We start from the raw sequence: 11,889 nt of genomic DNA, 5'->3' as shown, positions 1-11,889 counted from the left end.
CTAAGGGCGTAACGTTTAATAACCATTAACTTGTGGACATGCAACCAAAATAAAATCATCTTTCATTGATGTAATTAATAATATTTTAGTATAGCAACAATCCAAAACGGAACATATTTTTAAAATACAAAACAGTACACATATTTAGAAAGACAAATAGAATCAGTAATGTTATGTTACATATACTAAGGTATTATCATAGCAAGGCATTTCTATTTACAACTTAAATCTAGGCAGGCTTTTCAATGTGTTACAGAGGGAACAAGGCTAAATCCCTATTGTTATTCAAATGTGATTTGATATATTGTATGTACATAACTGTGTTTGTGTTGCGTGTGCTCGTTTGTTGATGTGATTGAGTGAGTAATTGCAGGTGCGATCCAGTCGCCTGAGTCTGGGAGAAGGTGCGCCTCAGGTGTCTTGCCGATGTGCTGGCCTTCGTCCATCGGTCCGTCTGAACGGTTGATTCCTCAGGTCTGGGACACACAAAGCACACACGGTACTCATTATAGGGATCTACTCTTTCTCCCTACAGTATATAATATACAGTATATATATAACTATATATAGAGTACCTCTCACCAGGGGCTAGAGTTTCTCTCTTTACATATCTAGAGTACCTCTCACCAGGGATTGGAGTTTGTCTCTTTACATATCTAGAGTACCTGTCACCGGGGACTAGAGTTTCTCTCTTTACATATCTAGAGTACCTGTCACCGGGGACTAGAGTTTCTCTCTTTAGATATCTAGAGTACCTCTCACCAGGGGCTAGAGGTTCTCTCTTTACATATCTAGAGTACCTGTCACTCCAGTGGGTCCAGCATAGCTACCTGTTATGATGTCCTCCAGGGCTCCATCCTTCCCCTCTCGTACCTGCGGCTTCACCTGCCTCTTCTTCAGCTCCGCCAGGAAGTCCATCTGGGGCGCCATGGGGGACTGCTGGGTGTCACATGGCACAGCCAGTTGGGATAGGGGTTCAGGGCAGGGAGCGTTAGAGGCGTGTGAAGGGTTTCTCGGGGGCGTCCCTTACCTTCTGTGGCGATGCTTTGCTAGGGGAGGGAGAGACGGGACCTTCCTCGCTGCTCTTACTCGCCGCCTTCTTCCTCTGCTCATTGTCCTTCTCCGCTTGCTGTTTAAACACACACACACGATCAAACACCCAGCCACACACATACACACATATACATAGACGAGTAAGTGCACACACACACACACACACACCAGTTATGAACATACAGCTATACAGCTATAAAGATATGTACAGGTACAGATCAAATATTCTGTAACTTAACCAAGGCAGGATTTTACCTTGTAGGCCTTTATGAAGCGGACAAAGACAGGGAAGAACATGGCAGGCTGAGTGGTCTTGGGGTTCTCTCCAAAGTACTCCACCACAGAGCCGTACGCCTCCTAGTGGCAGCCAGAGGAGAGGCCCACAGGGGAGAGAAACAGATGCGTCAAAAACAGAGCGGCTGTGACACATCTGTATAGCGCGAAACGGCAAAAGTGTGGAATTACGACAATCATTTCGGAATCAGTCGTCGTTTAAATTAGAACCTGTGCTGTCTTGCTGTCTTTGAGTAAAGCGTCCATGAGCTCATTGTTGGCCTTGAGGAAGCCCTTCAGTACAGTGTTGTCGTCTTGGACGAGGAACTCCTTCTTTGTCACCTCCATCCCTCTCTCCAGGTTACGGATGTCCTGTAAAATGCTATCCAGAGACACTGGGACAAAAAACCACACAAGGACACCTAATGAGGCTCACTTACTTTAAAATGCCCCCCCAACTGTATACCCTGTGTCTGTGTGTGTATAGTACGTGCGTGTGTGCGTATGTGTGCATGCATGCATGCATGCATGTGTGTGTGTATACCTAGGCCAGCCTTGTCGACAAAGTGCAGCTCAGTGTGGAAGGAGATCAGTTCTGGGTATTTCTCTAGGACAATGTTGTTTATGAAGTGCAGCAGTGTTTGGGAGCGGTCGGTAGACTTGGTTTCCAACAGCTGAGAAAAAAAGCATATTTAGAAAGAGAGGAAAGAGAGCCAACCCAGATAAACAGGCAGGACATCGGTGAATAGATTCCTTTGACCAGAGGGAAAATGTTTCCCCTCAAATTTCCAAGGAGAGAGAGATACTTACAAGGTCCAGACTCTGCAGGCGAAACCCACAGGCAGCTCCTCTCTTGCTGCTGTTCATGTAGTTTCCGAAGGCTAAGATGATCTGGAGGAGAGAGGAGGAGAAGGCTGCATCACACACACGCAGTTCTAACATCTTTACTCCCCCAACTGAGTTGTCCTCCCCTCACCTCTAACATTTTCTTCAGCTGCGTTGAAGACTTTAGGGACATGGAAGCAGAGATGATTGCGTTCAGTTGCTGTTGTTGGAAAAAGAGAATTTTGTAAAAAAAAAAAAAAGGCTAAACCACAGTAGGAAATCAATTTAAGTAACGAGAGAGTCAACTACATTATGAACAGGAAACTACAAGGGATTTCAGTGAAAAACGGACCGGCTGCAAGCGTTTGACTGTCTCTGGGAAGTTGCCCATGAATGTGAGGGTGCTGATTCGCTGGCTGAGGCGGGGGATCTTGCCAAAGCGAATCATGAAGCGGTCCTCCTCTGACAGCTCCTCCAGGGGCCGGCCCTCCTTCTCATAGTTCTGCAGCAGCTTGAGCTCATAGTCGGACGGCACAAAGCGCTCCAACAGCTCCAGGAAGTCCAACGCCAGCGCCTGCTCGTCATACCTGACGAGAGAGACGGTAAGAGTGATAAATAAAGAGAGAGAGAGAGAGAGAGAGAGAGAGAGAGAGAGAGAGAGAGAGAGAGAGAGAGAGAGAGAGAGAGAGAGAGAGAGAGAATGAAAGTCAGAGAGAGCAACATAGAGAGAGACCATAAGAAGAGAGAGATGTTTGTGAATAAAGGTGGGAAAATCACGGAGAAGTGGATGCTAGAGAAAAACACCGCATAACACGAATGGAGGATTTGAAATCCTAAACTGACAGAGATCCCAGCAGTACTGTAGCTAGCATCGGGTTTTACGGCGGCCCGTACGTTTCTATAGCGATGCAGATGTCCTGGGGGCTGAGGCCGCCCTTTCTCAGCGTGATGGCCAGGTTCTTGGCCTTGTTGGAATCCATCAGGGACACTTTAGTGGGAGCCTTCTGGGCCACCTTCACCTTGAGCGTGGACAGGTCTGCCGGAGGGCCCTGGGCCTTGGTCTTAAACTGCTCCTCGAACATGTCCATGTTCAGCTCCTGAACATTGCAAATCAGAACAGTCAGGAGAGCGCCGAGATGGATAGCAGAGATAGAGAAAGGAAACATAGATCAAGATGGACTAGACAGGGCATCCTGGTGTTTACTGTAAACATGAATAGTTAGGGTGATGGTAAATGAGGGTGAGAGAGGACAGGCTTCATACCATCGGACCCTGTATGGAGACCGTGCCTTACCCCTAACACCTGCTCGTCGTTCAGCTCGTTGAAGACGGTGCCTGAAACCTGGTTGGGCTTTAGGGCCTGCCAGTTGAGCAGAGGCATCCGGAACTTGGTCTGTATGGGCTTCCTGCTCTTAACTGCTCAGAGACAAGAACAGAGAAGTGGTCAACCCACCACATCTTCGAGCAGAGGACACATTAAGAGGTGGTAGACAGAGAGAGAGAGAGAGAGAGAGAGAGAGAGAGAGAGAGAGAGAGAGAGAGAGAGAGAGAGAGAGAGAGAGAGAGAGAGAGAGAGAGAGAGAGACACACAGAGACACAGAGACACAGAGACACAGAGACACAGAGAAACAGAGACACAGAGACACAGAGAGACAGAGAGACAGAGAGACAGAGAGCCGGAAAGACAGAGAGACAGAGAGAGTGTTACGACCCCTGTCATTGTGTGCCGCTGTGTGTTCTGTCGTACGTTCTCTCCCCATCTTTTTGTCCCCTCCCCGCTACCTTCTCCCCTCACAGGCAGAGAGAGAGAGTGTGAGAGACGCAGTGAGCTTACCTGCCGGGGCAGCGGATGGCGCTCCAGGGGGAGGTGGGGGGCCACAGCCAGGAGGAGGAGGGGGTGGAGGAGGTCCACAACCAGGTGGAGGAGGGGGTGGAGGAGGTCCACAACCATGTGGAGGAGGGGGTGGAGGAGGCGGAGGGCCTGGAGGGGGAGGGGGGGGTGGAGGCGGTGGAGGGGCACCCCCGGATCCTGAAGCAGGGGGCGGTGGAGGAGGGGGAGGGGCGGTGGAGGAGTGGGTTGCGGAATCCGGAACATCTGATGCCGGCTGAGGCTCAGCGCCGGAGCTAGGAGCGGGTTGAAGGGCAGGGGTCGGGGCAGGGAGGTACTCCACCACGGTGACAGGCACCACCTGGATGTCCAGAGACCCAGCAGGAGTGCGTCCCAGGCGGATCAGACCCTGGTCCTGCAGCTCCTTCACCTTCTGTTCCAGCTCCGAGGAAGACTGGGTCAGGCGGTCCCGGTCCCTCTCCCGGTCGCGTTCCATCTCTCTCTCCCTCTCCCTCTGTTGCAGGGCACTGACCTGGGAAAAGGATTCCCGCAGGCTCTCCTGAACACACACACATATACACGTTCAAAATGTCACAAACATTCATTTCGTTCGACCCACACAATGCCTGAATCCCATGTCCATCAACAGTACCTTGAGGATCTCTGTCTCCTTGGTGGCTTGCATGAGCTTGGTCTCCAGAGAAGATATCCTCTCTGTAGTTTCACCCTCGATCTCCTGGAGCCTGGAACTCAACTGAAGCACAGCACAAAAGCCCAACTCTGAGTTTCCAGTTCCGCCTCTGTGGTGGAAGGTCTTGGTGATCTGTGTCCCATCTCTTACCTGAGCGTTGTGTTCCTGCAGGTCTTCCACGTGCTCCAGGACCCCGCCCCGATTCTCATTATCCTCCAGCATTGCCCCCACGTCAAATATGTTATCTAGGTAGGCCTGAATCTGCACCTGCAGTTTCTCACTCTCTGTCAGCTTGAGAGACTAACACACACACACACGCACACGTGTTACATGATAGTCTAATGGGGATTTAGGATCGAGAGAGATCTGAACCGTGATCAGGGAATGGCGGAAGCTCACCTCCAGGTACTTGTCCAGGCCATGCTGGGTGAACTCGTACTGGAGGTGGACACGGAAGTTCATGTTCTCCACTGAATGGACCACGATGTTTATGAACTGCATGCAGGCCACCTGAAGAGAAACGCGGTCGCGTTCAAACAAGAGCGTCTCTCCGTTCTGTTTGTTCACGTGACAATAGCTGGTGATAGCGTGAGATGCTGCAGAATACTGTGCACTCACCATGAAGTCAATGTTGGAGTCGTCATTGCTGAAGTACTCCATGAGCTTCTCAAAGCGGTTCTTTTCACTGTTGACCTATGGGGGCGGTACTGGCAGTGAGATGGTGTCATAAACTGGCATACCCATTATGTCCACAAGTTGGGATTAATGATGATGAATTAGGAATATTCTTACTGCACATGTGAGTCAGTCGACTATCAATGTAAAAATATATTTGAAGAAACCTTGAGTTGCGCACAGTCTGTAACTTCAGTGTGTGTGAGTTCTAAATGCGGCCTTTGGCTTTAGTCTGCAGCGGTGACTAAGGCGGAGAGTCATCCGTGGACTGAGTGGAGGGGTAGTGGGGTGACTAGTCCTCAAATAGCCCAGATGAGTGGGTGACTGAGTGGAGGGGTAGTGGGGTGACTAGTCCTCAAATAGCCCAGATGAGTGGGTGACTGAGTGGAGGGGTAGTGGGGTGACTAGTCCTCAAAAAGCCCAGACGGGTGGGTGAGAGTCAGCTAAGTGTGTACTCTACGGCGAGGACCCCTTCACCTTTTTGAAGTTGTCAAAAGCAGACAGGATGATGTCGTGGCCTCCTCTGACGAGACAGACGGCCGCCAACAACTCCAGCACCAGGGCTCTGGTCCTGCATAGAGGTAGGAGTTAGGGATCACACTCACTCACACACGCACGCACTCACACAAACACATGCACACATACGCACACGTACACACACACACACACACACACACACCCTGATTGCCACTGTTGATCTTACCTGGGATTCTTATTGTTTAGACTCAGAGTAATCTCATTGACACAGTGTGGATGTGTCATCACCAGGTTAAAGCCAGACTGTAGGAAAATAGAGAAACTGTGACATCACAGCAGAACATCAAACAGGAAACGAAAACCTGTGCACTGGAAATAACCCCACTCCACTTCCTTGGGGTTAAATGATTGTGCAACGTCTCAAAGACGCAGTTACGTAAAATATAGCTAGCTAGATCATCAAGGCTGTCCCACAGGAACAAACCGCTCACGGAACACTGCAGTGTGAGTATTCCTCTTTCCATCGTCAGACACAATGAGCTAGGGAGGGTGTGGTGGAGGGTGTGGTGGAGGGTCTGGGCTTGTCAGTCTCAGTGTGGCACACTAGGATAGTTGTCATGCTGGTCTGACCTGGTAGTTCATGATGGCTCGTAGACACATGATGCAAACATGCACATCCTCCCTCTGGCTGGTCATACGAAACATTTTCTGAACCCTTCTACTGTTGGCCAGTGTGCTTATTCTGTGAGGACAGAATGAGATCACAAGGACATGAGAAACAAAGGAAATAGAAGATCATATGAATGACGTATTGTTTTATATAATATAGCAGGTAAATCAAAACCGTTTCAAATGACTGTTCAGCCACTCGGGGAAATGACTCGAAAGGAGGGGACTAGACCACCGGGCCGTGATCACACGTCACACCTCCCCCCACCCTGTTCAACGGACTGTCCCTGGGTCATGAACGGATCAGAACGCTGTGTCAGGAAGCCCTCACCTCACAGTCAGGGCCCGTGCTGCTCTGCTCATGCTGTGAGGGTGGGAGCTACCCGAACCCTTATTCAGGTCCTCCAAAGATCGCTCAGAAGGCTTCACTCTCTCTGTCAGCGTACCTCCATTCTCCACAGCTTCCATGTCAAGCCTGTGAAACACACACAGAACCGCATGGTCACAGGTGGTCACGTGTGAGAGGACTGTGGTAAGGTAGGTGTCGCTAGATGGACAGGCTACTCACGAGGCATCACAGTGAGAGTGGGACAGGTACTCCACCAGAACATCCAAGCCCTTGTTATCCTCGTTGAGGAACTCCTGGGCCCACCTACATGGAGAGGGAGTGAGAGAGAGTGAGAGAGAGTGAGAGAGAGTGAGAGAGAGTGAGAGAGAGAGAGAGAGAGAGAGAGACACACAGAGACACAGAGACACAGAGACACAGAGACACAGAGACACAGAGACACAGAGATACAGAGAGACAGAGAGACAGAGAGACAGAGAGAGAGAGAGAGAGAGAGAGAGAGAGAGAGAGAGAGAGAGAGAGAGAGAGAGAGAGAGAGAGAGAGAGAGAGAGAGAGAGAGAGAGACACAGACAGAGACAGACAGACAGACAGACAGAGAGAGAGAGAGAGAGAGAGAGAGAGAGAGAGAGAGAGAGAGAGAGAGAGAGAGAGAGAGAGAGAGAGAGAGAGAGAGAGAGAGAGAGAGAGAGACAGACAGACAGACAGACAGAGTTAGACTTTTGTCTTCAGGAGTATATTCCCATGTCGTGTTTCAGAGAGGAGGCCTCAGAGGATGAAGGGACAGTAGAGTAGTCCTGTTTTCTCTGTGGAGGCTACTCACCCGATGTGATTGGTCCTTAGGGAGATCTCCAGCTCTCTCAGGACCTGGGTGGACTCCTGGATCTTCTTCTTGATCTAGACCGGGGGGGGGGGGAGTAACAGACCGGGGGGGGGGAGTAACATTGTTACATTAAACGCTTCCACACCCTGTGGTTTTGTACGACTGGATGTTTTCATTTGTGTCAAATCTAGGTGAGAATGGTAACAGGTGAGAGGGGAGGGAGAGGAGGGGGCTTAAACGGTTTCCCCACCCTGCGAGCCACTCCGCCCTGGTCCTGGTAGACGCTTCGTATCTTCGTCAGGTAGGCAGAGGGAGGGTTCTTCACCTGGAAACGCTCCTGGTGGAACAGACCGGAGCAGGGCAGAAGAAGAGAGCGAGAGAACGACAGGATGTAAAAGATGGTGTGTGCGAGGGCGAGGGAGGATAAACATGGCCACAGCAGGTGTGTATAACACGCCGGCTTTGAACTGCCCGTTGCCACGGTAACCCCATTGCAACGCGCCGTGGCCGATGAACCCAGCAGTGCAGCAGAGCTGTCAGAGACAGTTACGTCACTGCCTGACCTTCCTGCACTTTGCCATACTACAGTAACAGTTTGCCTTTGGCTCCAGGCTGTAAGCCCAGTACTTACTCTTCAGTTCAGTACTGTAATGGGACGTAGTTGATTTCAGACCTAGTGTGTGATGGAGTCTCAACTCATGTAAATATTGTGGGACGGGTAGGCCTCTTACCTGATCACAGACCAGCTCCCACTTCTTGTCATTGTCATAAAGACTCAACAGCTGCAGCTTGTCTGGAGGCAAGTTCATGTCATCCTGAAAGGGACGAGGTGCACAACACAAATGAGGTTTAGGAAATGGGACAGAGACCAAAATGTTTGTGGCATGTGACCTGCATTTGTGTACACTCATACAATCCAGAAAGCCTGTAGCAGGCATGACAGCCTCTCAGTGACTATGTTTTGACTTTTGGCCTGTCAGGCAGATAGGCACCCTGCTCACTTATGCACACCATGCAAACTCCTTCCTGTTCGTGCTACACGTATAAATGTGAAGAGAAAACCAGAAAATGGTTTACTGGAGTAAACCAGTAAACCAAATGGAGTACAAAGATGACTCACTGTTTACCTGTTTGGATGGTAGCCAAGGGATACAATACTGTTCTCATTTAGTGCTACCTGAGCTGTACAGTTAGAGAGAGACATGGTGATGGACCAGAATAGTGTTCCAAACAATACTATTATCACATCAAACTTCTATCGTTTAAATTGTAGTTGATTTTCTGCAGTAAGCAGAAAATATGTTGTTGTGTTAAATGTGGTCAATGAGGTTACATCCGAACGTTACACAGTTTGTCACTTTAGCTTTGTTTCGGTGGAGTCTTAAGGGTGGGGTTTTGATATGCAGAATGTTCTGGAGAGAAGTTTGTGGTTTCCTCTTTACGAGTTGAAAATGCGGTAGAAGTGTGCTTTAACTGAACCGGGGGCATATGTTCAGCCCTTGGGGTGTGGCTAGGGAAGGTAACTGTTTTCGATGGGGGGTTTTCTCACTAGCTCACTCAAGCATACTATGTATGCTGTATCAATGTGTGCATGCACTGCATCACATGACACTGTAGGCACATTTCTCAATTTAGAAACGCTATTCAGAAACCAAGAGGAAGACGAAGTTTTTCGGTTTAAACTGTTGTTCCTGGCAGACTATTACACTTCTCAGTCCCTATACTTTGAAATGACACACGATCAACCAGCTCTTCCTGACGAAAAACCAGGTGTCACGTTAAGATAAAGTGCATTTGAACACCAGAATACGTTTCCTTTGGTAAAAGAAAAGTGAGGTCATACTGGCAGAGCAGGCTGCCTGGTACTGTTAATCAGAAAACTACACAGACTTCATATATTAGCCGTCAGTCATACACCTTTTATAAATGTACTTTGTTTTTTCCTGTGTCATGCTAAATTCACAGACGTCAGTCATTTCGTATTTTCCAGTTATAACACTGGTATGATTCTGTGAGTTAACTTTTTCATTCAACAAAAAATACTGTTCTAAAAAGCCATAATCTAGCTAGTTTACACCTCTACCTTTTCTATTTTGCATTTCACTTTACAAAATAGTTTCTATTGTAAATAGGACTGCTGAATGCTCAAATCATTCCATTCCATCTATTAAGAGTTTCCATTCAAATGTAGTCTTATCCCCCACCATGCATTATGTCCTATGTGAAAGTGTGGTGAAACATGTGTTTTCCTGCTCTCATGACAGAAGGGTTGCCCAATCCAGGATCATGTAATCGTGGTTACTCTGTGCTTCCCCTTATCGATGGCTGTGCTGTTTCCTTAGGCTCAACAAAAGACTGAGTAGTGAGGTTTTTGAACAACTACCTCACACCGAAGAGAAATGCGAGCTTCTGAATGGAACCACAGCATTACATTACATTTAGTCATTTAGCAGACGCTCTTATCCAGAGAGACTTACAGTAAGTACAGGGACATTCTCCCCGAGGCAAGTAGGGTGAAGTGCCTTGCCCAAGGACACAACGTCATTTTGCACAGCCGGGTATGTGTGTGTGTGTATGGTTTGTCATGGCAGTCGGAAGTATTTTAAACACGAGGTGTACGTAGGGCTTGTATGATATGTTAGTATTGTGTATACACAGTATATGTGTATTCACTCTCCTGTACTATCACTCACCAGCACCACATTGAAGCGTTCCTCTAGCTCCTCCTCTGAGGGCATGGGCAGTTTGGGGGCAGCAGGCTGCTTCCTCTGGAGGATCGGGGATGGGGAGCTCAAACTTAATCCTGCCACAGACGTCCTGCAGGCCTCGGTCTGATCCATGCCCCCGGCTGCGTTCCCCATCACTAACTTCCACAGGTAATCCAGGAGGAACACACAAGAAGCTCACCAACCCCCCCAAAAATAAAAATAAAATACAATGTACTCCAAAACACAAGTGTCTACAAACCAAAAAAGATGATTCACACTGATATGATAGTCCATCCGCTATTTTCTGTCAACAATCAACCAAATCAAGTCCTTCAGATCCCACTGCAACAGTCTTGTACTTGAGACGAGGCCAGATGAAGAAGCATCTTTAGTCTCCTCTTCTCAATGTCCTCCTTGACTCTGTGATTTTCATTACCGTTCACTTGTTACTTGTTGCTCCTGAAGAAAAGAGTCCGAACATGAAGATAATCTCTCTGATTCAGCACACCGTTCTTTACTATTTGCCGCCTTAGGTGTCCTTGCCTTAACTTCTGTGCAGGGGTGTGAGAGGAAGGAGAGGGGAGCTTGAAATGCACTTTCTGTTTAACAGACAAAACCACATACAGAAAAGCAGAAGAGTAACTTCCTGTGTGTGAGTTTGAAACAACAGCTAAGGGCGGAAAAGACAGAAGGGCAGAATATTCAGAGACTGGGATTACTCAAGTGGCCTGTTAAAAGTCGGGTGGCATTATGTATAAAAGGCAATGAGTAGAACACGTAGAACAGGTAGATGCTCATAGTGATACTGGAATGGTTAGCTAGATTAAAAAACAACAACATTTGTATAGACAGTTGAGAAAAGTCTATATTCACTATTAGTCTATGTATAGACCTCTGTGCAGGTTTGTGCTTGAGATGAGGCATTGACAAGACTATCTTTTAAAGCATCCAAGACTTGTATTTCTTGAGAAGGCAACGCCAACCAAATAGTTCTGCTAACGTTGTGAACAGTAATGGACGAGGCACAGGCCACTGAGTGAAGCGGAGGTTGCTTTGCACTCAGCAACATTTTGGTTGGCCCCACCAAATCTCACTCCAAGGTTTTTTTGCAAAGTTGGCAGCCCTGTAAGGGTGTGTTGGAATATTCATGAAAGGCAAAAAGAACAGGTAAAACAGGTAAATCTACTGGTCACTACTCTATCTGTGGACAAGATGTCGCATAATAATCATGAAATGATTGAAAAAGTAAGGGTATAGGTAGTTGAAAATTATAGATGTCCATTTTTTCCATAGTCTGTGTACTGTGCAGTATTGTGCTTGAGATGAGGCAGACACAACTATCTTTAAAATACACAGGAGCGCCACACTGTGGAGACTAACCTCCTTGAATAGTTGAGAATGATTGTTGCAATGTTTTACCTGATGAGTAATGTCATCGTGTCAATTAATTTGTTGCCAAACAGAAGCATGGTAAAGCTGTTAAAACTTATTCTCGCTTAACAAACCACAAAGCCAAACAAACA

General features: G+C 48.0%; 1 protein-coding gene across 2 annotated transcripts; it reads right to left on the bottom strand.

Moving 5' to 3' along the window:
- Positions 1–10,938, bottom strand: fmnl1a (formin-like 1a). 2 transcript variants are annotated; one of them, XM_062447253.1, is made up of 25 exons: positions 10,352–10,938; positions 8,390–8,473; positions 7,909–7,995; positions 7,659–7,732; positions 7,060–7,143; positions 6,823–6,966; positions 6,453–6,564; positions 6,049–6,125; positions 5,823–5,916; positions 5,289–5,363; positions 5,070–5,180; positions 4,821–4,970; positions 4,632–4,733; positions 3,986–4,538; positions 3,446–3,567; positions 3,046–3,248; positions 2,504–2,738; positions 2,303–2,371; positions 2,137–2,217; positions 1,871–2,000; positions 1,558–1,721; positions 1,309–1,410; positions 1,031–1,129; positions 831–939; positions 1–476 (listed from the first exon to the last, which is right to left on the bottom strand). In XM_062447253.1, exons 1-25 carry the CDS (start codon positions 10,517–10,519, stop codon positions 412–414), a joined length of 3,294 nt encoding a protein of 1,097 aa, XP_062303237.1. In that variant the 5' UTR covers positions 10,520–10,938; the 3' UTR covers positions 1–411. The 2 variants fall into 2 exon arrangements, with proteins under 2 accessions (XP_062303237.1, XP_062303244.1); XM_062447260.1 differs by having other exon boundaries at positions 831–936.
- Positions 10,939–11,889: the final 951 nt, after the last annotated feature.

Source organism: Osmerus eperlanus, chromosome 2 (genome assembly GCF_963692335.1).
Source record: "Osmerus eperlanus chromosome 2, fOsmEpe2.1, whole genome shotgun sequence".
NCBI classification, from domain to species: domain Eukaryota; kingdom Metazoa; phylum Chordata; class Actinopteri; order Osmeriformes; family Osmeridae; genus Osmerus; species Osmerus eperlanus.
This window is presented reverse-complemented; position numbering and strand designations above follow the sequence as displayed.